General features: G+C 35.8%; 1 protein-coding gene across 1 annotated transcript; it reads left to right on the forward strand.

Annotated features, from left to right (window-relative positions):
- Positions 1 to 18,692: 18,692 nt before the first annotated feature.
- LOC120179732 (G-type lectin S-receptor-like serine/threonine-protein kinase RLK1) lies at positions 18,693 to 25,638 on the forward strand. Its single transcript, XM_039185252.1, has 3 exons — positions 18,693 to 21,121; positions 23,625 to 24,555; positions 24,670 to 25,638. The coding sequence occupies exons 1-3, from the start codon at positions 18,693 to 18,695 to the stop codon at positions 25,636 to 25,638; spliced, it is 4,329 nt and encodes a 1,442-aa protein (XP_039041183.1).
- Positions 25,639 to 26,241: the final 603 nt, after the last annotated feature.

Here is a 26,241-nt window from a genome sequence, read left to right on the forward strand (position 1 = left end):
TCACAACATATCTAAGTACACGTTAACTAGTAATATCAAATTAAACATCTAGAGATGTCATACTATTACTGATGATGCAATCCTTTATAGATGATATCAGTTGCACTTCTTACTCCGATTATACTCGATTACCTATGCGTGAAACAATCACACGCTAAATATTCACTTAGTGAGCCATAATAATAAAAATGAGGCGTAACCAAAACATAAGTATGTCATAAAATATCAAAATACGAATTTTAATCGTATAAATCATAATAATACATAAAACTGACTTGGTAAACCAAGTTTCTTTCAAATAACATGCGAAACAATATTTAGTATGCCCAACATACCTATCAATCAGTATTTTCCAAAATATTCATTTATTACCCAATGTATGTCAAATGAGAATGCAAGGTACATGAGTTGCACATAAGTGCTAAACGAAAGCATAGGTTCTGCAGTGACAACAACACTATACTAATATAACGAAATGGTAATTCACAAGCTCATTATGAATACCATGGATGCACACATAGTGCTGAAAGTACACAAAGTACTGATACGAAAATGCAACATATGCATTAAACAAAATCAATCGATAACCATCATACACAAAGTATGTCGAAATGCATCTACGACTCTCAATGCACATATAATAGGCCTTTAAATCAAATTCGAAGATTAAAAATTTATTATGAAATATTGATATCTTTTAAAATAATATAAAAAGTTCATCTATCTATTTTAGGACAGTTCATACCCTAAAATTATTCGTAAAATCATTTTCATAAACTTTATGAAAATATTTCAAAATACGGTAAATCATGTTTTTATAAAAACATTCGAGGTTGACTCATCGCAAGTCGTCCTCATATCATATAAGTACATAATAAATGCACTCACCTATATGCCTCATTATTATGTATTAATATCGAAATTCAATTATTCTTGAATTTTTTTCCTTGTCTTTCGCTTTGCTCGTGATGATCTACACAACCATGCATACAAAGCATATACAATTATAAAATACAATGTTAGTATTGTTACTAACATTTTTAAAAAACAATAATACTCAAAAGTACTATTATTTTCGAATTCTTTTAAAATTCATCTTAACTTTTCCTTTTTATTCATAATGGGCCATTGCCATAAATTCTTCATTCCAAACCCAATTAAGCCCAATAAAATTACAGAATTTCATTTCCAGCTCAATACCTCAACAAACTATAATTACCACTTAAGCCACAAACTTTCTCAATATTCACCATTTTGTACTTAAACTTCGCAAACTTTCCAAAATGGCTTAATTTCACATTCAAAATTCAATTTCAACCCTCAAACAGTAATTTCCAGTAATGTACATCAATTATTGAGTAATTACACAACAAACCCATAACTTGTCAAAATTATCGAATAGGTCCCTCAACTTTTGAAAAATTAAAAAAATGACCCAAATTTTTTTCTAAGGCTTGAAGAACCTTCCAAAATCATTTCTAATCCATAGGAATTTTTGCACAATTTTTCCCAACTTATTTCCTCATGGACGAATGCTTTAGGGTTATATTTCTCATGATTTTCACTCGATTCAAGTATGAAACCAACCTCTATTCAACATTTCAAGACCTATAGAATCAAACCCCTAACTTAATTTCATCAAAACATATTTCCCCCTAAAGCTAGGGTTTGGATGAATTCAACATAGGCTTATATAGCCATGTACAATTGATTTTAATCAACAATCATGTTTGTATATGATTCTACAACGTCAAACACATCAAAAATCCTTCATTAATTTCATAAACTCTAATGTGAACATAATTTTCTATTTCACGGTACGATAAAAAACCTTAGGAAATTGCTCGAAAATGAAAAATAAAATTTTCTTACCTTCGGTTGGGGACTCACGATAATGGTGGCTTAAAATACCAATCTTCATGAAATTTTCCTTTAATTTCATGTGAATATAATCTTTATTTAAGCTTAAATGAATAAAAAATTCATTTAATGAAAAATGTCCATTTTGCCATTAATGAAACTTGATAATTACCATCCAACCAAGACACATAAACCTTATCATCTTTTAAAAGTCAAAGATGAACAAATTATTTTACCCTTTTCCAATTTTACCAAGCAACTTTCCAAAAATTCGCAATCTTGCCACTTTAATCCAATGCTCCAAATTAAACATGGAAATAAATCTTCAAATCCAATTACCATATTACTTTCCATCATTTTAACATGTGGAAATAATATTTTTAAGCCTAATTTAGCATCCTCTAATTTTTCCTGATGTCGCAACCGTCTTTCGGTTGGGCCCCGGAATTGGGCTTCGACTTAGGAAAATAGATTTGGGAGTCGCCACCGACCACTTTAAAACGAATTTAGGTGGGTCGGATACCATCTTACCTGTTCTGCGTTGTACCAAAAACATGTCGGGTTCGGGAGTCGATTACGGTCAAGGAAGGATTAGCACCCTTGAACCGCCCTTTCGGTACCAATTAATTTATCGGTTGTCTTTAATTGCGAAAATTTAAATTTAAATTGAAACTCAAAAATTCAATCCGAATTAATTACCTTCGATCGATTGGGATTCTTCTAAAAAATAGTAAAAAAAAATATTAGTAAAAATAACGTGAATAAAATAATAAAATCCACGAAAAATGAAAGTGGAATAAAAGAATAAACCAAAAGGAAATTAAATAAAAATATTAAATATTAAATATTAAATAAACCAAAAATGTATGTAAGATAAAATAAAGTAAAAGGAAACAAAATAAGAAGTAAATAATCAATAATAATAATAAATATGTATATGTATATAAAAATAATATATATATATATATATATATATGAAATTAAAATAAAACATCAGACATAAATAAATCATAAAAATACGGAAAGAGACCGTTTTAAAATAAAGTAAAATTGAAAAACAAAATTAAAATAGAAACCAGAGCTAAATTTGAATCATGGGCCAAAATGATTCCTTACAAAGTTCAAGGGACCAAAAGGGAAATCTGACAACACGGGTAGGAAGTTGGAAAACGACGTAGTTTTGTTGCACCCCAAAACGGCGTCGTTTCGCTGAACCCATAAAACCCCCAAAATACGCTTAATTCTCCACACTCCTCTCATTTTCCAATTTACACTCTCTCCCTCAACAGATATCTCTCTCTCGCCTCTCTCTATAAGGCGATCTCCGGCCGCCGCCGACGGCGATCGGAAAAGCCAAACCTCTCCAAAATAACGTCCTCTACCTCCTCAATACTAAACCAAAACCTAAATCCCCAAAATCCCTACGACTCGACGTAGATCTAGAGCATAAGTTTCGATGTTTTACCCCTCGTCGGTGTCCCTTCGTTTACCCCAAAGCCGAATCTGTCCTCAAAACCGCCAAAGAGCCACTAGATCGGAGTAAATCTAAGGCGAAAGGCTTTACCTTTTCGTCGTTATTCCACCGTTTCACAGTGACTGCTGGTTTTTCCTTTTGCCTTGCTTGCTGTATAGGTTTTCTTGGATTTTTCTACTGTGAGGCTTCGGCCTTTGGTTTTATATTTTTTGTTGTGTATGGTTTCGTTTGTTCTCAGTTTCGTCTGTGTGGGTTGGCTTTCGATTTGTTTGACCGTGGTGGTCTCTATAGATTTTGGGTACTGTTGATGGTTCTTCCGTTTACTGTTCCCCCCCCTGACGATGGTGTTCTGGTTGGTATTTATAGGCCTCCACCAGCCGTTGTGGTCCCGAAATAGGGGCGCTCGTGACCGGTCACCTCGGGATGGGTCAGTCCCGGGGATCTCGGCCGTCGTTGGCACTGTTGCCCGTCTATTTCGTGTGTCCTTTGGTTGCCCGGGTCGTGCGGCGCCTTGGTTGAGTAAACCCTAATTTTAGGGTTTAGGCTGGTTCAGGCCCCAAATCTATTGGACCCGAGTAGTGGACTCAGACCTGATCGTAGATCTGGACCACAAAACAAGATAAATAAAATTAAATGAATTTAAATTAAACGAATAAATGAAAAGAAATAAATAATAATAATAATAATAATAATAATATAGCGTATATAATATATAAAAATATTTTTTAAAACTATATATTATACTTAAAAATGTTTTCAAAGCTATATATTATATATAGTTTTCAAAAATGATTTAAAAATATAATATAAGTTTTTCAAAATGTTTTTTAAAACTATATATTATATAAATTTTTCAAAAATGTTTTTTTAAAAACTATACATTATATTTTCAAAATGATTTCAAAAATATATATTATATAACTTTCAAAATGTTTTAAAACTTATATATTGTATATAAGTTTTCAAAAACATTAACTATATTATATATATTTTCGGAAACCGTTTTTTGAAAACTATATTATATTTTTCAAAAACATTTTTTTAAAAAATATACTATATTACTATATATATATAGACGAAAATGAGTGTTTACAGCTGACCCTCTTTGTCCTTTTTCGTGGAACGAAAAATAGGACAAAGATAAAAAGATACAAATTTTTGTTCGGTAGAGTTGAAGAATAACTCCCTGTCGAACTGGGTTGCGGATGGCTCCTCCATCGCAAAGTCGAGTCCATCTTGAAATTACATGGTATTGAAGCCATTGTTCGAAATTTGAAACCGGAATATGGCTTCTCGTTGCTAAAATGTAGTCAGCCTCGGTCTTCTTCTCGGCTTAAAGACTTTAGTTGGAAATTCGAGTGGAAAATAGTTCTTTGACTCCACCATATGGTTGATAAGCCCTCAAGCTGAATGGAATCGAACTCGACGGGCGCTGACATATAGCTTTTCTCGACTTAAGCTATGCTGTCGGAATGCAATTTCTTGCCACTAAGGCACGGCTAACTGAGGTCTTATTCTTGACTTGAAAACCTCGATTATAACCGGACAGTAGTGTGATTGGGATGTCATCGAGCTGAATGGAATCGAACTCGAAAGGTCTTTGGTAGGCAGATAGCCCTTCTCGACTTAAGCTATGTTGCAAATGATGTGCCTTTGAGCTGAGCGTAGTCGAACTCGAAAGTCTCTTGTTGGCAGACAACCCTTCTAGACTTAAGTTGTGCTGCAGATGATGTGCCCTTTGAGCTGAGCGTAGTCGAACTCGAAGGTATCGTGTTTCAAGAGAAACATTTTCAAAGGGGTTTTTTCAAGAGAAACAATTTCAAAGGTTTTTTCAAGAGAAACTGTCTCAAGGGAGACAAAATTTTGTTTCAAGGGAAACTGTTTCAAAGATTGACAAAAAATTTGTTTCAAAGGAAACTGTCTCAAGGGAGACGAAATTTGTTTCAAGTGAAACTGTCTCAAGGGAGGCGAAATTTGTTTTAAGGGAAATTGTCTCAAGAGAGACAAAATTTGTTTCAAGAGAATCTGTCTCAAGAGAGACAAATTTTATTTCAAGAAAAACAATCTCAAAGGTTTTTGTTGACAGATAACTCCTCTAGCCTTGAGTTATGCTGTAAATGATGTGCCCTCGGAGCTGAGTGGAATCAAACTCAGGGGTCTTTGGCAAACAGCCCTTCTCGACTTAAGCTATACTGCAAATGATGTGCCTTGGAGCTGAGCGTAGTCGAACTCAAAGGTCTTTGGTTGGCAGACAACCCTTCTAGACTTAAGTTGTGCTGCAAATGATATGCCGTTGAGCTGAGCGTAGTCGAACTCAAAGGTCTTTTGGTCACAGATAACCCTTCTAGCCTTGAGTTATGCTGTAAATGATGAGCCCTCGAAGCTGAGTGTAATCGAACTCAGGGGTCTTTGGCAGATAGCCCTTCTCGACTTAAGCTATGCTGCAAATGATGTGCCGTTGAGCTGAGCGTAGTCGAACTCAAAGGTCTTTTGTTGGTAGACAACCCTTCTAGACTTAAGTTGTGCTGCAAATGATATGCCTTGGAGCTGAGCGTAGTCGAACTCGAAGGTCTTTGGTTGGCAGATAACCCTTCTTGACTTAAGTTATGCTGCAAATGATATGCCTTGGAGCTGAGCGTAGTCGAACTCGAAGGTCTTTGTGGCAGGTAGCCCTTCTGGCCTTGAGCTAAGCTGCAAATAGTTTGTTTAAAAATGGCTTCTCTTTACGGGTCGAAAACGGTCATGATTCTTCTGGTGGTTCCCCTAAGCTGGTATGGGAAAACCTACTGATAAATTCTGACAGCCGGATATCTTCCGTCGTGGAATTGAAATCTGGCTTGAAAGTGTTAACTGAAAACATGTTGCTCCTGGTGAGTTTGAACCGAACTAGATTTGATCTGAATTGGTTCTCGAACCCATCTGAAATTGGTTCTGAGATCTGTAGTTGTGTAAAGTCGGTTGATGTGTAGCTTCTTGCTGCTGAGTTACACCATCGTTCTTTAAAGGTGCTTGCAAGTCGAGTATATCTTGAAATAGAATTGAAACCTGACTCAAAGGGCTGTAAAAAATGTATGCTAAAATGATGAATGTGATGCACCTAATTATGTCTAAGATGCATGCAACATGAATGAATTATGTTTTATCTCTTAGACTGGAGTCTCGTGCTTTGTCTGCCAATCTGGTCTTTGAAATGGATCGTGCCCCATTTGCTTCTCGAGCTCGGGCTTTACAGACCTTTCATATCTGAGACTGTTCTGCTTGAAAATGTTTTTCTCCTTTTTCTTGTTTTAGGAGAGAGACATGATAAAAATGTTGTAAAATATTGTTTACAATTGAATCAAATTGTAAATGTGAGTTCAAAAAATATCAAAGGAATCAATAGCTCTTTTAATGCTTTCAGAGTTACAAATCTTTGACAAATGTTCAAAGGGACGAGTCGGCTTTAGGTTGGCCTCCTTTCTAAGGTTTTTTTTTGGTAAAAAATGTCATTTTTTAAATATCGCAACATGCTTTGGCACTTTAATTGGGTGCGGACAAAATGACGCAACTAGCATGATCAATTACTAGACCTTTTATCTCAGTCCTCTGAAATCTTTCATTTGTTCAAGCTTTGTAGGCTCTTCCAACAAAGGCAGCGCAAAAAATATCGGTCTAAAAATGAAATTTTTGAGTGCTCGTGTGTAGTCGACTATAACAGGTGTTCCTTAACTCCCTTAGTCCATTTTACCGAAAATTTCTTAGATAAATTTGATTTAATTTGTCATTATCTGGCTAGCTGAATCCATAAAGCTGGGGCATTTAACCAATTGCCTTAGAGGGACAACTTAACATTATAATCACTCTTATCAAGTCAACTGAAGGGTTCATCTCATCACAGAGTCTTCAACCTGACAAGAGCAGTGGAGCAAACACCGAATTGCCAAGTGTCCGAGCAATGTCATGGTTTGAACGTAATCTACTCATAAGGCCAGGGCTTTCAAGTTTCCTCTATAACCAATTGCCGTAGCGGAATAGCTCAGTTTTTACGGATTTAATTTCTTAAGATTGTTAAGAAGAACCTGTTATAGCCTAGGTATTTGTTGAAAGTCAACAATTTCATCTTTAGAGTTTAATTTTCAAGAAACTGACCTAAACTAGATTCACTTACTCGACTATTCCATCTGTGAAGATCATTATCACCACTGAACGTCTTAAATAAAAAGTATAGTAATCTTCATATGCAAACGATGCCCCATGTTGTCCGCACCTTATGAAAGGAAAATTGGTTAATTCCAAGAACGGGGTATGGTGTTTGAGGGTATATTTTGGATAAGGTCAAAGTCCTTGTTTTAAATCATGTTACTTCGTCAAAGATTCGTAACTTTGAACCGTTTACAGAGTTTCTTAATTCAAATGATATGCAAAGAATTGCAAATTTGCAAATATGATCCATTGCTTAACATCTTTTAAAGTAACATAAATTTGATTAAAATGTCTTTACAAAAACTTGAGAAAAAATGGAAGAAAAACAAAGTCAAACAGAATGCCTCAAATGATGAAATGATATTCCTCACTTGGATGCCCCCAAGTTGTTGAAGTCGATCCAGTTCTGGTTACGCATCTTTTGTACAACCCTCTTGAATGCGTAACAGTTCTCAATTGTGTGCCCTGGGACTCCGCCGTGATATTCACAATACACATTCTCATCATACCACTTGGGGTATGGGGGCTTCATGGGTTCTACTGGATATGGTGACACCACATGGGTGTCAAGAAGTTGCTGGTAAAGCTCTTTGTAGGTCATGGGAATTGGGTCGAAATGTTCCCTTTCCCTCCTGGAATCTTGTTTAGAAGTACCTAACGGTACAGCTGCAGTTGATTTTGGGCTGGAGATTGTAACACCTTTGCTGGAGTGTTTGATGTTATTAACCTCTCCACCCCTCTCCCTCATAGGAGGCTTCTTACTGGCTTCCCCATCCTTAATCTTGCCTTACTTTATGGCCGACTCAATCATTTCTCCGGCCATAACCAAGTCTGAAAAGCTTCCTGATGTGATCGCCACCAGATGCCCGAAGTATGGAGCCTTCAGAGTCTGCACGAAAGTTTCCGAGTTTCCTTTTCATCTAACGGTGGATGAACTTGCACAGCCAAGTCCCTCCATTTTTGTGCGTACTGCCTGAAACTCTCGTTATGCTTCTTTTCCATGTTTTGTAGCATAACTCGATCTGGCCTTATATCATTGTTATGCTTGTATTGTTCCAGAAATGACTTGGCCAGGTCCTTCCAGGTCTTGATATTTGATCGGCTGAGCTGGTTGTACCACCGAATGGCTGAGCCCGACAGACTATCCTGAAAACAGTGGATCAGGAGTTGGTCATTTCCTCCATATCCTGTCATCTTTCGGCAAAACATGGTGATGTGAGCGGATGGGCAACTGTTCCCGTCAAACTTCTCGAACTCTGGGGACTTAAATTTCGGGGGAAGAACCAAGTCCGGGACTAGACTAAGTTCCGTTGCATCGATTTCATGGTAGTCACGGTCTCCTTTGACTATATTCATTTGGTCTTCCAATTGTTTGATTTTTTCCTCCATCTTCTTCGCTTTGTCCTCTTCGTCCAAATCCGGTACATGGTAATAACCCGGATTGTCCTTAAGGTTAAATACAGAGGACGAGGGCTTTGCTTTTGCCGTCGATGAGTCCCCTCGGAGTTCTGGTAAGATTTCAGGTGAGATAACCACTTGTGGGGTAGGTTGTATAGTTACCCCTTTCGATGAACCTGCCCCAGGCGCACTGGTCTGTTGTAGGCCAATTAACTTGGCAACGATCTGATCAACCAAGGACTCTTGGTTCTTTGTGATTGTTTCTAGAGTATTTCGATTGTTCTGGTTTATCTTGTCTTCTAGCTCTTTTTGTAGTTTTAACATATTCTCCTCGATTTGTGTAATTCTGGCTTCCATCCTCTTCTTCTTCAAACGAGTGTTATGTGGATGGGGTGTGTCCAATGCTTGAGACGGTGTATCCAGTATTTACTCTCCTTCTAATGAGACATGTATATGTTAGTTAATGTGAATGCAAAGAAAATAACAAAATGCAAAGAAAATAACGAAATGCAAAATGTCTAAATGCATGATGCATGAAATGTCCGAGGCATTGATCCAAAAAATGTGCCTGTTATTCTGAATAACCCTTATTGGTGACAAAAGTGTTACATCTGAAGAGACAAAAAACTTTTTTTTTAGGTGGTACAAATCCTGTACAGCTTCTGACAAGTTGATTCGTCTTTTTCACTGGTTGAATATCCTGTCGAACCATTCCGGCTCCTTTGGCTAAACTTGTGCAGGTGATGGGCTGCTTGCCCCAAAAGGGTCTCGAAGGACTGCATCTCCGACTTTCACCCTATGTCGAGCTTGATCCAAACGAAAGTGCCATTGGAGCCCTTTATCCGAAGTTTATCGACTTGTTTCTAGAATTTGTCAATAATGGTCTGCGGCTTAACTGGGGTTTCGCCACTTGTTATCGTAGTTTTCAAAAGGAGCGTCTGGGTCAACAACATTTTCCTCGTCCTGCCCCTGCAACCTTTGCCTCTGAGTATTCTTTGACCACGGCTAGACTTATGAGCTTTTTATCTCTTTGTATTATAATCCCTTTGTCCATTAATACAGATTATTCATGTTTAACAAACACATTTTTGGTGAATCAACACATCGTTTTAAATGATGCAAACGATGAACACAAAATAAAAGAGAACAAAAAAAAAATAAAAGGGTTAGTGAGGTAAATCAAAACAATAAAAAAAATGAAAAATCCTACCCCACATGATATCTACCCCACATGCTTATTATTCCTACCCGGACATGATCTCTATCCCGCATGCTAATTTCAAACAAAACCTAACCACATGTTTGTCTAGTTCGCATGCTTTGAACAGAAAATAAAGCAGGAAATAAAACATCCTAGGGTTTGGAATGAGGTTTCAGGGTGGGCTCTAATTCCCTGTACTCTCCCGGTTTAGGTTCTAAAAAGGTACTCGAGTTCTCCTTGCCGGTGCCCCCTTGGGCTTGCCAGACCCTTAGTCCTAAACCCATCACATGCTTGTATGGACTAAGTTAAACTCGAGAGGACACATTCCCTTATGCCCGCACGGTGAATAAATTCACACGAAGACATAAGGTATATGAATCCCGAAGGTTACTTGCTAGGCCCATACGGTGAATAAATTCACACGAAGGCGTCGCTTTCGCCCCCACTTAAAAGGGTTCGGAGCTCGGGTATAGAGCCTGAGATGAAAACTTTGAAAAATCTGAAATCATTAAAAAAATGTTAGTACAACTATTTATTTTTAAAAAAAATAATCAAAGGTAAATAACTGGAATCGAATAAATAAATTTAAATTTAAATTTACCATTTTCGCATAAAAAGATAGCCGAAAATTAATTTCAGCCTGACTCACTTACCTCCCCAGCGGAGTCGCCAAGCTGTCGCAACCGTCTTTCGGTTGGGCCCCGGAATTGGGCTTCGACTTAGGAAAATAGATTTGGGAGTCGCCACCGACCACTTTAAAACGAATTTAGGTGGGTCGGATACCATCTTACCTGTTCTGCGTTGTACCAAAAATATGTCGGGTTCGGGAGTCGATTACGGTCAAGGAAGGATTAGCACCCTTGAACCGCCCTTTCGGTACCAATTAATTTATCGGTTGTCTTTAATTGCGAAAATTTAAATTTAAATTGAAACTCAAAAATTCAATCCGAATTAATTACCTTCGATCGATTGGGATTCTTCTAAAAAATAGTAAAAAAAAATATTAGTAAAAATAACGTGAATAAAATAATAAAATCCACGAAAAATGAAAGTGGAATAAAAGAATAAACCAAAAGGAAATTAAATAAAAATAAAAAATATTAAATAAACCAAAAATGTATGTAAGATAAAATAAAGTAAAAGGAAACAAAATAAGAAGTAAATAATCAATAATAATAATAAATATGTATATGTATATAAAAATTATATATATATGAAATTAAAATAAAACATCAGACATAAATAAATCATAAAAATACGGAAAGGGACCGTTTTAAAATAAAGTAAAATTGAAAAACAAAATTAAAATAGAAACCAGAGCTAAATTCGAATCATGGGCCAAAATGAATCCTTACAAAGTTCAAGGGACCAAAAGGGAAATCTGACAACACGGGTACGAAGTTGGAAAACGACGTAGTTTTGTTGCACCCCAAAACGGCGTCGTTTCGCTGAACCCATAAAACCCCCAAAATACGCTTAATTCTCCACACTCCTCTCATTTTCCAATTTACACTCTCTCCCTCAACAGATATCTCTCTCTCGCCTCTCTCTATAAGGCGATCTCCGGCCGCCGCCGACGGCGATCGGAAAAGCCAAACCTCTCCAAAATAACGTCCTCTACCTCCTCAATACTAAACCAAAACCTAAATCCCCAAAATCCCTACGACTCGACGTAGATCTAGAGCATAAGTTTCGATGTTTTACCCCTCGTCGGTGTCCCTTCGTTTACCCCAAAGCCGAATCTGTCCTCAAAACCGCCAAAGAGCCACTAGATCGGAGTAAATCTAAGGCGAAAGGCTTTACCTTTTCGTCGTTATTCCACCGTTTCACAGTGACTGCTGGTTTTTCCTTTTGCCTTGCTTGCTGTATAGGTTTTCTTGGATTTTTCTACTGTGAGGCTTCGGCCTTTGGTTTTATATTTTTTGTTGTGTATGGTTTCGTTTGTTCTCAGTTTCGTCTGTGTGGGTTGGCTTTCGATTTGTTTGACCGTGGTGGTCTCTATAGATTTTGGGTACTGTTGATGGTTCTTTCGTTTACTGCTCCCCCCCTGACGATGGTGTTCTGGTTGGTATTTATAGGCCTCCACCGGCCGTTGTGGTCCCGAAATAGGGGCACTCGTGACCGGTCACCTCGGGATGGGTCAGTCCCGGGGATCTCGGCCGTCGTTGGCACTGTTGCCCGTCTGTTTCGTGTGTCCTTTGGTTGCCCGGGTCGTGCGGCGCCTTGGTTGAGTAAACCCTAATTTTAGGGTTTAGGCTGGTTCAGGCCCCAAATCTATTGGACCCGAGTAGTGGACTCAGACCTGATCGTAGATCTGGACCACAAAACAAGATAAATAAAATTAAATGAATTTAAATTAAACGAATAAATGAAAAGAAATAATAATAAATAATAATAATAATAATAATAATAATAATATATAGCGTATATAATATATAAAAATATTTTTTAAAACTATATATTATACTTAAAAACGTTTTCAAAGCTATATATTATATAGTTTTCAAAAATGATTTAAAAATATAATATAAGTTTTTCAAAATGTTTTTTAAAACTATATATTATATAAATTTTTCAAAAATGTTTTTTTTTAAAAACTATACATTATATTTTCAAAATGATTTCAAAAATATATATTATATAACTTTCAAAATGTTTTAAAACTTATATATTGTATATAAGTTTTCAAAAACATTAACTATATTATATATATATTTTCGGAAACCGTTTTTTTGAAAACTATATATTATATTTTTCAAAAACATTTTTTTAAAAAATATACTATATTACTATATATATATATAGACGAAAATGAGTGTTTACACCTGAAATTTCTATTCGATCAAATTTATCGATTTCTTACCAGACTTTAACCCTTTCTAATTTTCAACATAAATTCCAAATCAAGAATATAATTTCAATAAAACTCCATTCTAAAGAGTAAATTGTCTATTTATGAAATAAAAATTATTTTTGTGAAAATTACCACATAGTTCCCTAAATTTTCCCCAATTTTATACTTTGTCTATTAAACTTTCAAAACTTGTATTTTGGTCACTAACCAAAATTTGTGGTATTACATCTTTAATAAGATTGTAACGGGGGATAAGGCCAAAAAATTAGTTTAGATGTCAAGATAAGAGATGCAAAAATATATGAGTTCAAGCCACGAATTCAACGAAATAAACAAACTTGAAGAAGTGTAATAAAGTAATCAACTTTTTTCCTTTTATTTTCATATTTTTATTTTCTTTACTATTTTTTGTTATGTTCGAAAACTTATTCATACCATAAATTTTTTTCTAGATGGTTATTTTTCTTTCTTTTTCTTTTTCGTTGTCTGTGTAACAAATCAATTCATGTCTTGACATGGGTAAAAAAAGAAGGTAAAGATAAAAAAAAAGGTTTCATGTTAATAATGGGGTAAAAACAAAGAAAAGGATAAAGGCACAAAGTTGGTTCACTAATTGATATAAATTGGTAGGCAATGTAGAGAAGTGGGTTAATCCTAAGTGCCCTAATCATCTTAAAGCATCAAGTTCAACTTGTAGTCTCGATATGCATTTAATCACAAGTTCTATAATGTCAAAATTAATATGACACATTTAATCAAACAAATGAGCAAGAAAAAGAAGGTATGCTCGTTTAGACTCAAATCTCATAAGAAAGTGTATTGTGTATCGAGTCAAGAAACACATCAACCAATGAACTCATGGAATATCAAGCAAGATTTTAAAGAAGAATATCAATCATGTCATTTTACTATCATGCACCATAAATCCAATAAAAGTGTGATCACAAACTCATGTAATCAATGAAACAAATCAAGATTCAAGATTAATAACAAGAGATTTCAATGAATCAGCCAAGGCAACTTAATTTCAAGCATATAAACAAGCGAGCGATAATTCGATGCAAGCGTTCTCTACTCCCTTACTTAAAATCATGTTGTCCCAATATGTAAAATAAAAGTATAGGAGAAGGAATAGAGATACCCTTTGTGTTTAGTGACGACCATGGCCGCTGCCTCAGCGAGAGATGTTTGAATGAAGGTAGGATAAAATCTCGGTAAGATTGGACACGATGGAGTTAAGAAGACCGTGCACTTCATGAATTTGATGTTACGTATCTGGTCGAGGATCCTCCGTTGACGCCTGTGGTGGTGCACGTCTCAGAAGAAAGACACGCTCGTTCTAAGGTGTCATGGTGTTAGAAGGGACAATAAAAGGTGTGGCGGGAGTGTTGGCGAGTAATCCCATCGTGTCTAAGCATCGTACATCTCGTTGGATTGTTCCAACATTACCAAATGCATAGAGTATGAGGGAATGAAACCCGACATCGAGTATGAGGACGCAACAGCGACTGACATCATAGAGTAAAAAGATGGGGAGGATGATGGTATAGAGCGATTCGGTCGTGATGATAATGCAACAAGCGACGAGTTAGGGGTGACATGAATTGGTTTCAGTTCTTGCGGTGGCGGGCTAACGTTGACCACGGCGGGCGAGAGGTCGTGGAGGCGTGGGAATGGAATAAGAATCACTTGGAACTTGTACAAATACTGAAGAAGCTTATCAGTGAAGTCCTCTGAGATTCACTGGTGGTAGGAAAATCCCGGCGTTTGCTAGGTTTCTTATTCTTAACATCTTGAAAGAGAACAGTAGATGACGAGGAGAATAGATAACGAGCGACGGCAGGAGCGAGCACGCGGTGACGTGATGAGTCAGTGATGTGTGATGGTGCACGGTGGTGCGGTAGGGATGTTGGTTATGGGGTTCGATTATAAGGTAAAGAAAGTGAAAGGGGAATGTGAGTGCGGCTTGGTAGAAAAATAAAGAAAAAAATGAATTCTTAGGTGTTAAATTCGATTACGTGGGGGTTTAAAGGAAAAGAGATTGAGTTGGAATGGGAGAGGTTTTGTTGGCTGGTCAAAGAAGGAATTTGAAGATAAAAAAAATTGAAAAGAGAACGGGTGGAATGAGGTAGGGTTCACGTGAGGAAAAGGTAGGGGTGATTGGGGGTGGGCGGCGACTGATGTAAGGGTGTTTGGAAGCATGTTTGAAATAGGGGGAAGAGTAAAGAGGGTGGGAGAAAAAAAGTTAAAATTTGGGATTGGGGAATGCTAACTTACACCGGACTCCAATGAGAAAAGCTTACGCACATCGTTTAATGAAACGGTAAGCATGGGGGAAGGGAGATAAATCCCAGCTGTGCTCACAACCTACGCTGTTTTCGAACAAAAATTTGTTTACTGTTCGAGCGAAAATATTCGATCCAACTCCATTTAAGCTCGATTAAAAATAATTGGGTACCTAAAAATTCAGATAAAATAAAATAAGTATGAAACTAAGACAAATAAAATTAAAATTAAAAACGAATTGAAATTAAATAAATAGAACTAAAATAAAATAAAATGGATTGCCTCCCATTAAACATTTTATTTAACGTCGTTTAGGTCAACAACCTGATTCAGACTACACGTTCTTCTAAAGTAATTTATTCAATCACACACACTAGATTATTCTCATAATAAGACTTCAATCGTTGACCATTTACTTTGAAGCAAACTCCCGAATCATCTTGAAATTCAACTGCACCATAAGGAAATACTTGAATCACGGTAAAAAGTAGATTTTCAATTTAGAATTAAATAGCAGAACATTTTGTCCAACATTAAAAGATTTAAATGAAATATGAAGATCATGAAAATCTTTAGTTTTGTCGTGATATATTTGAACACTATCATAAGCGTTGCGACGAATTTCTTCAAGTTCTTGAATGTGCAATTTCTTTGATTTTCCGATTGCAACCATCTCCATATTACATTCTTTAACCGCCTAATATTCTTTATGTTCTAATTCAACTAGTAAGTGACATGGTTTATCAAAAACTAGGAGATATGGGGACACGTCGATGAGACTTTTATAAGCGGTACGATATGCCCATAAAACATTATTGAGTTTCAAACCCCAATCTTTTCTTTTCGATTTCACAATCTTGTCAAGAATTGACTTGATTTCTCAGCTTGAAATTTCTGCTTGTCAATTAGTTTTAGAATGATAAGTCGTGGTGATTCATTGAGTGACTTCATATTTCTTCATAAGCGTCTCGATGATTCGATTAACAAAATACGTTCCTTTATCGCTAATGATCGCCCTCAGAGCGTTAAACATGGAAAAATATTTTTTTTTAGAAATTCAACAGTAGTTCTAGCATCATCATTAAGGGTAGCTTTAGCTTCTACCCATTTTGAAACATAATCAACGACTAGAATTATATAACAATTACCAAAGGATGAAACAAAAAGACCCATGTAATCAATACCCCATACATCGAATATTTCACAAACTTGAATCAGATTAAGAGACATCTCATTATGATGACTTAAATTACCGGCGCGCTAACATTTTTTACAAGACTTACAAAACACATATGTATCACAAAAAAATATTAGGCTAGTAAAATCTACATTCAAAAATTTTATGTGGTTCTTTTTGGTTCAAAGTGCCCTCCACAAAAATAAGAATGACAAAAATTAAGGATATAATTTACCTCGTACTTTCGGCAACACAACGACGAATTACCTGATTCAAACAATATTTTCAAAGATATGAATCATCTCAAATATAAAATCAAGATTCTCGTTTGATACAGCTTACCTCAAAACAGTTTAAATCGATTTAAATAGGTGATCCTCCTTCGAAGGTGCTGGAGGAGGATCAGTCATAGCTATGACTTTCCCAGGGAGAGGGAGTGTGTGATCAAGTAACAATTAAATTTTTACTTCATCACTTTAGTTGCAACAATATTATAACATGGATTGATTATATATTAACTATATACTATCAAAGTTTCATGTAATTTGATTTTAATTTTTTAAAATTCAACGCAATTGTATTAATTGAAAATAACATCTTGAAGTATATTAATAGAAACAAAATTAGAAAAACCATAATCAAACGTAACAACAGTGTTCATGGTCAACATCATTGAGCAAGAGCATGAATGATGATATTGCATAGTCGATATATATATTATATCATCAGATGTGAGTTTGAACGTATTTAAATGTTTGTATCTTTTATTTTTCAAGTTGAGGGATCTCATTAATATTAGGCTTATAACAAAATTTTATTTAGTATTGTCGCCCTCTCTTCACGGTTTAGATTAAACAAAATAAAACCGCGTGCATTCAATAATTGGCCCTACTCTATTCAATTATATTTATTTAATAAATTAAGCTTAGCTTATATTTCATTTACATCGTGGACAGATTACAATAAGTTCAAATGGTCAATAGTAGGCTTTACCATACCAACAACCCGTTCGTCTAATGTGATAAATTATTAGATTTATTAAATAAGGTAAGAAGTTTAAAAGAAATAGTAGGCTCTACCATATTAATTTATTACAGAATCATTGGTCAATACGATGAATTTTTCTAAGCAAGAAAATTCCAAGGGTTGAATGATTCAACGCTAGCTTGACGCTCGAATTACAAAAAAGAAAAAAAAAAGTAAATTTAAATATCTTAATATTTGTCAATAATATATTTTTAAATTGATATAGGATAATTATAAAATAGTATATATTAAAATTCACAATCATTTGATATTAAGACTTAAATATTTATTGATAATATTAATAACAGAAGTCTTGGGTAATAATATTATAATTAAAAATAATTATATAATTTTATCATATTTATAGAAATTTAAACACGGTATATTAAGACTTGAATATAAATTTTCTTCTTTAATGTTTAAAAAAAGAAAGACTTGAATAAGAATATTTGAATAAAATAACTCACGAATTTAAGAAGTTAAGCATAATTTATCTAGAATTCGAGCTAACCTCTAGTTCACGTCTAAAATTTGTTTAATTTTAGGTAAAGTATACTGATGGTCCTGATTATAGGACATTATTTTGTTAAGTCACCGATTACTAAAAGTTATAAAATTGTCCTCTTATTATAGGACATTATTTTGTTGAGTCTCTCAACTATTGCAAGTTACAAAATAGTTATCTAACTATTTATTATGTTCCAAATTCATTCATTTTCGTTAAAATATTGATGACAATTTGAGTGTGTTGTTAATTTATTGTTTGAGATATGATAGTCGTTTGAGATTTTATAACCATATTTTATCATATCTAAGACAAAGAATTAACATTCACCTCAGAATGTCGTCAAATTTTTTAACGAAAAAGGATGAACTTAGAACATAATAAAAAGTTAGTTGACTATTTTGTAACTTTTAATAGTTGAGGGATTTAGTAAAGCAACATCTTGTTATTCGAAATTATTTTATAACTTCTAATAGTAAATAGACTCAACAAATCAATAATATAATTTATAGACCATTTATATATTTTATCTTTAATTTTAATTGCTCAATTGAACTTATTAATGATTTTAATAATAATAAAATATTATTTTTCATAATATTTATTTATTTCCCGTTTACAATATTTCCAAAATTTAAGCAAGAAACTAGCCTCAATTCTTAATCACTACTAAGCTACAACTTTCTTTTTAAAGCAACTTATCTCATCTAACTTCCTACAAGTTTATCTATGGCTTCAATTTTCCTTCCTTTCTTTTCAGCTTATCTAATGCTTCTCCTACCTCTTGTTGTCGCTCAAAGTAGCGCCGGAGACATTCGGGTCGGCAGGTCCATCGAAGCCACTCGGGATGCAAAACCATGGATTTCTCCCTCCAGTGATTTCGCCTTGGGATTTCACCAGATGGAAAACGATAAAGATCTCTTCCTACTGGCCATTTGGTATTATAAAATCCCAGCCCGTACCATAGTTTGGTACGCAAGTGGAACAAAACCAGCTCCAAGAAGATCGAAGGCGGAGTTAACAGCTGATCGAGGGCTGGTCCTCTCCGATCCCAGAGGCCAACTGATTTGGCGATCCGAGTTCGCCACCGGCGATGTCGCCTTTGCAAGAATGAACGATACAGGCAATTTCGTGGTTTACGGAGGTGGTTCCGAGCGACTGTGGGAGAGCTTCGAGAATCCCACTGATACGCTGTTACCGACTCAGGTGATCCAAAGGGGTGATAAGCTTTCTTCTCGGCATAAAGAGAGCAACTTCTCGAAGGGAAAATTCCAGTTCCAGCTGTCTGAAGATGGAAATGTTTTGCTCAATACAAATAATATTGTGTCGGAGTTTTTCTACTTTGCGTACTACAATAGTGGAACTGGTGATCAAGCAAATAAGACGAATTCGGGTTATCAAGTGAGGCTTGATGAAGATGGTTCCTTTTACGTACTGAGAGGAAACAACCAGAGACAATCATTCATCTCAGGAGATGGTGTTCACTATGAAGATTATTATCATAAAGTAACACTAAATTTTGATGGAGTTTTGACTCTTTCTAGTTATCCAAAGAATCCCATCAGCAGCAATGGAAACTGGGATGTTAGAACCACCATTCCGGATAATATCTGCATTACAGGATTTAATCAGTTCGGTAGTGGAACATGTGGCTACAACAGTATCTGCACTCTTAAACCCAACAAAAGGCCACAGTGTAAATGCCCACGGGGCTATTCATTATCCGATCCGAACGATGAGCATGGTGATTGCCGAGCAGATTTCATGCAGGGCTGTGAAGCAGATCCCCAGAGTTATCATCAAGGTTTATACGATTTGGACGAACTACAAAACACGGATTGGCCTACTTACGATCAGGAGGTGATTAGCCCTTGCAGTGCTGATGCCTGCAAGGCTTATTGTTTGCAGGATTGTCTTTGTTCAGTAGCAATATTCAACAATGGCAAAGACTGTGTGAAGAAGACGCTGCCGCTTCCTTATGGGAGACAGGACAGACAAGTGAATCCCATAGCCTTTGTCAAAGTACGAAAAGCCGAGTTCGCTCACAGAAATCCTCCGGATATATCGACGGTATGCGAGAAACGGGACCGGAATTCATTGACAGTTCTGATTTCAGTGCTCTTAGGTAGCTCTATGTTTGTCAACTTTATATTAGTTGGGGTGTTATGCATGGCATCATCTTTCTTGTACCACAAAAGGGTTACAAGAAATCACAGCAACAAAAATGGCATACAAAGCAGCTTATGTTTCTTCAATTACAAGGAGCTTGAAGATGCCACTAATGGTTTCGACACGGAGCTCGGAAGGGGATCGTTCGGCATCGTATATAAAGGGGTAATAAAATCAGATTCTCGAGATCCGTTCGAAGTTGCGGTGAAGAAGTTAGACAGGGTGGTTCAGGACACAGACAAGGAATTCAGAACTGAAGTGAGTGTGATTGCTCAAACACACCATCGGAATCTAGTCAAGCTGCTCGGATATTGCGACGAGGGCCGATATCGAATGCTGGTATACGAGTACATGAGCAATGGGACATTAGCAAGCTTTCTCTTTGGTGATCCAAAACCAAGCTGGAACCAGAGGACACAAATTGCAGTGGGGATCGCTAGAGGACTCTGTTACTTGCACGAGGAGTGCAGCCCACAAATAATCCATTGTGACATAAAGCCTCAAAACATACTTCTCAATGACTACCACGAGGCTCGGATCTCCGATTTCGGGCTGTCGAAGCTTTTAGGCGTTGACCAGTCCTTCACCAACACTGCCATTAGGGGCACGAAAGGGTATGTTGCACCTGAATGGTTCAAGACCGTGCCCGTGACCGTGAAGGTTGACGTGTACAGCTTCGGTGTCTTGCTGCTTGAAATCATTTGTTGTAGAAGAAATGTAGAAATGGATGTTAGTGATGAAGAGAGAGTGATTTTGACAGATTGGACTTGTGATTGCTTCTCGGAAGGGACAGTCGATGCTCTCGTTGAGAACGATGCGGAGGCCTTAACGGAGAAGATGAAGCTGGAGAGGTTTGTAATGGTTGCTCTTTGGTGCATCCAAGAAGACGTCTCTTTAAGACCCACCATGAAGAAAGTTTTGCTGATGCTTGAGGAAATGATTATGGTTGCTCCTCCTCCTTTGCCATGTCCATCATATATGTTGGCATAGTACACTATAATTATTTGCTTAATTGTGTCGTATAATAAGATAGTAAGCGTCCATCACACACACATATATATGGATTTGAATTTTGTTAATTATTATGGTATTTTGGTTATCACTAAAAGTGTCAAATTAATTAATGATAAATCAATAGAAAGTGTTAAAATGCATAAAATAATAGTTCAAGTATTATATTTGATATCTTCTTACGATACATGTCTGTCCTTAAACTTATTCTCCGTGAACTCTAACTTGTAAAGATGACACACAACCAGTTCTTAATCTCCTTGGCCTCCTTCCAGAAGTCTTCAAATCTAGTGATCCTCTTCTTTAACGACGATGAAATATCTCGCCTCTTGTTAAAATCCAAATATCATATTATAATTTTATTAAAGTACAAATATCACATTATACATTTTAGAAATACATATATCATATGAGATTTTTTAGTATCAACCAACTTACTTCAATGATTAAAGGAATTATTGTTATTCTTAGAGGTCATGGGTTCAAACAACAACAACTACAATGGTGATTGGACGTTCATGTCAAATGATTGAGAGTATTTACAACAGATATTACTTTATAATTTAGTTCGTCCTAAAAGAAAGGTCATGCACGCAAATGAATCAAAACAACATTAAATCAACAATATTGAATGAACAATAAGGAATAATTATAAACAAATTATATGCAAACTAAATAACTAATCAAATCAAAATTACTATTTGAGTCTAGCCTGTTTAATATATGTGTTAATATATTATATAAAACGACCTAAAATTAAACACGTTTAAACGATTAATATCGTTTATTTATGAACGAAGAGGTTTGATTAATATAGGGTTTACCCCAAAATTGTGTTTAGTATTGCCGATTCATCTTTTGTACAAAACATTTATACCCAATATGTGTTCCAAGATCATTCTCATTAAACATTTCTCGTATTCTCTTACGTTATTGGAACACTTAAAGTCGGGTATGTCGGTGAAGGGGTAATAATCACTTTCTAGTGTCTAAGGATACCAAAATTGCCTTAATTCAGTGTCTAAAAGCATTTGATATTCGGTCAAAATATTTATTTTCTACGATTTTTCATTCGATGATTATTCTTCAATAGCAGTTAACACGTTTAATCCTCTCTAGAGAAGTCAAAGTACAAAGACTCGTAGCTTATAGTAGCTCGACTCGTCAATAAATGTACTCTTGCCCTGTTTAGCTAAAGAAAAAACACCAAAATCCATCGTTTTCTTTGTTTTGACTAAACATAATAAAACCGCGTGCATTGGCACTACTCGATTCAATTAAGCTCTTTATTGACTGAAAGGTTCATATTTAATCGTCTCCGACGACTTTCATCTACATAATTTCCTAATCGTACGTTAAGGGTTGTATAAATTTTAGCCAATGATTAGCCATAGATTCATAAATACTTTTGAGGATGGATACATTTATATTAATTATTAAAAAAAATTTTCTAAATTATTTGTTTTAATCAGATTAAAATTATTTTAAAATTTTGTTTACTAAAATAAATGAACTGAACTTACTCTCTATATATTATATTTTAGTAAGTTCTAAATATAATCTTAATCCTATTTAGATGAGAGAGAAATGAGAAATTTTTCTTTTGATTAAGTTGAAGGTAACTATAAAGTAATATATGTTATAAGTAATTTCAATCATTTGAAAAATGAATGTTCAATTCATTTAAAAAGAAAAATACGCGACTCAATAAATCTAAAATTTATGACTTAAATAATAAAATATAAGAAGCAAAAGATAAACAATTTCACTCATTTTTTTTATAAATTATATTTTTTTAATAAATATGGCTTTGATTATATTTCATTAACATCGTGGTCGGGCTACAATTTAAAACCTGTCTATAATAGACTCTACCATGTTAATTTATGACAGAATCATGATCAATAAGATCATATCTTCTAAGCTTGATTGGCTCTTTTTACGTGCTTAACCCTAAAGAAAATTTATAGTATCGAATGATTCAACGCTCGATTTTTTTTATTAAATCTTAATATTTTAACAACATATCTTTTTGTGTAAATAAAAGTCATTAATCTTATTAAAAGAAGAGAAAATATTAAAAATTACAATAAAATGTTTATGATCATAAGTGTATATTAAATAAATATTTTCTTATAACAATTAAAGAATAAATTAGTCATTTGAGATCATATCAGAATAAAAAAATACTAAAAATTCGTGTTAAAAATTCGAGTAAAAGACGATACGAACATATCTGATTGTATCGACAAACAAATTATAACAGTAAATAAAGTTATCGAAAAACCATCAACAATTGTAAATCAAATTCGAGCGTTATGAGATAACTATCTCTGAATACAAATTACATATCAAATTCAATCCAATTCAATTCGACGACGTAAAGTAGAAAATATCATACGACTAATAAGTAAGATCTTTTTCCAACTCGTGATGATCTTTTTCAACTCTTGATGCAAAACCATGGGTTTCTCCCTCCAGTGGTTTCGCCTTTGGATTCCACCAACTGGAAAACGATAATGATCTTTTCCAACTCGCCACTTGGTATCACAAAATCCCAACCCGCACCATAGTTTGGTACGCAAGGGGAAGTAAACCAGCTCCAAGAAGATCCAAGCTCGAGTTAACAGCTGATCGAGGACTCGTACTCACCGTTCCCAATGGCCAACTCATATGGACATCCGAGTTTACCACCGGTGATGTCGTTATTGCAAGAATGAACGACACTGAAAATTTCGTGGTTTACGGCGGTGGTTCCGAGCGACTGTGGGAGAGCTTCGAGAATCCCACCGATACTCTGTTACCGACTCAGGTGATCCAAAGGGGTGGTAAGCTTTCTTCTTGGCATAAAGAGAGCAACTTCTCGAAGGGAAAATCCCAGTTCCAGCTGCGCGAAGATGGAAATGCTTCGCTCAATACAATTAATATTGAATCCGAGTTTTTCTACATTGCGTACTACACTAGTGGTATTGATGACCAAGCAAATAAGACGAATTCGGGTTATCAAGTGAGGCTTGATGAAGATGGATCGTTTTATGTACTGAGAGGAAACAGTCAGAGACAATCACTCAACGGAGAAGACGATGGTGTTGACTATGCAGATTATTATCATAGAGTAACACTAAATTTTGATGGAGTTTTGACTCTTTCTAGTTATCCAAAGAATCCCATCAGCACCGATGGAAACTGGATTAATCGAACCACCATTCCAGATAATATCTGCACAACAGGATTTGGTACGTATGGTAATGGAACATGTGGCTACAACAGTATATGCGCGCTTAAACCAGACAAAGGCCACAATGTAAATGCTCACCGGGCTATTCTTTATCTGATCCGAACTACGAGTATGGTAATTGCCGAGCAGATTTCATGCAGGGCTGTGAAGCAGATCCCCAGAGTTCTCATGAAGGTTTATACGATTTCGTCGAACTACAAAACACCGATTGGCCGACATTGGACCATGAGATGATTAGCCCTTGACGTTGGACCAAAGCTTATTGTTTGCAGGATTGTCTTTGTGCAGTGGCAATATTCCACAGTGGCACAAAAAGAGATTACCATAGCCTTTGTGAAAGTGAGAAAACCTGAATTTGCTCACAGAAACCCTCCAAATATATCGACGGTATATAAAAAACGGGACCAGAATTCATTGACAGTTCTGATTTCAGTGCTCTTAGGTAGCTCTGTGTTTGCCAATTTTGTATCAGTTGGGGTGTTATGCATGGCATCATCTTTCTTGTACCACAAAAGGGTTGCAAGAAATCACAGCAACAAAAATGGCATACAAAGCAGCTTAATGTGCTACAATTACAAGGAGCTTGAAGATGCCACTAATGGTTTCGAGACGGAGCTCGAAAGGGGATTTTTTGGCATCGTTATTAAAGGCGTAATCAAATCAGATTCTCAAGATCCGATCGAAGTCACGGTCAAGAAGTTAGACAGGGTGGTTCAAGACGCAGACAAGGAATTCAAAACTGAAGTGAGTGTCATAGCTCAAACACACCATCGGAATCTCGTCAATCTGCTCGGATATTGCGACGAGGGTCGATATCGAATGTTGGTATACGAGTACATGAGCAATGGGACATTAGCAAGCTTCCTCTTTGGTGATCTTAAACCAAGATGGAACCAAAGGACACAAATTGCAGTGGGGATCGCTAGGGGACTCTGTTACTCGCACGAGGAGTGCAGCCCACAAATAATCCATTGTGTCTTAAAGCCTCAAAACATACTCCTCAACGACTACCACGAGGCTTGGATCTCCGATTTCAGGCATTCGAATCTTTTAGGCATCGACCAATCATTTACCAACACCGTCATTAGGGGCACAAAGGGGTATATAGCACCCGAATGGTTCAAGATCGTGCCCTTGACCATGAAGGTCGACGTGGACAGCTTCAGTGTCTTGCTGCTGGAAATCATTTGTTGTAGAAGAAATGTAGCAATGGATGTTGGTGATGAAGAGAGTGATTTTGACAGACTGGGCTTGTGATAGCTTCTCAGAAGGGACCATCGATGCTATCGTCAAGAACGATGTGGAGGCCTTAATGGAGAAGATGAAGCTGGAGAGGTTTGTAATGGTTGCTCTTTGGTGCATCCAAGAAGACATCTCTTTAAGACCCACTATGAAGAAAGTTTTGCTGATGCTTGAGGAAATGGTTATGGTTGCTCCTCCATTGCCATCTCCATCATATATGTTGGCATAGTGCACTATAATTATATGCTTAATTGTGGTGTATAAAATTAGTAAGTGTTCATCACACACACACATATACACATGAATTTGAATTTTGTTAATTATTATGGTATTTAGGTTATCACTATTAGTAAGTGTCAAATTATTTAATGAAAAATCAAAAGTTTTATAATACACAAAATAATAGGTCAAATATTACATTTATATCTTCTTAATATACATGTTCGTCCTTGAACTTGTTCTCCGTAGACTCTTAACTTATAAAGATGTGATTCCACAACTTCTTAATCTCCTTGACTTCCTCCATGAAGTCTTCAAATTTAGCGATCCTCTTCTCTAACGACAATGAGATGTCCCTCCTCTTGTAAAAGTACAAATATCATATTAGAATTTAATTAA

The sequence above is a fragment of the Hibiscus syriacus genome, unplaced genomic scaffold (assembly GCF_006381635.1).
Source record: "Hibiscus syriacus cultivar Baekdansim isolate YM2019G1 unplaced genomic scaffold, ASM638163v2 tig00112444_pilon, whole genome shotgun sequence".
In the NCBI taxonomy this organism is placed as follows: Eukaryota; Viridiplantae; Streptophyta; class Magnoliopsida; order Malvales; family Malvaceae; genus Hibiscus; species Hibiscus syriacus.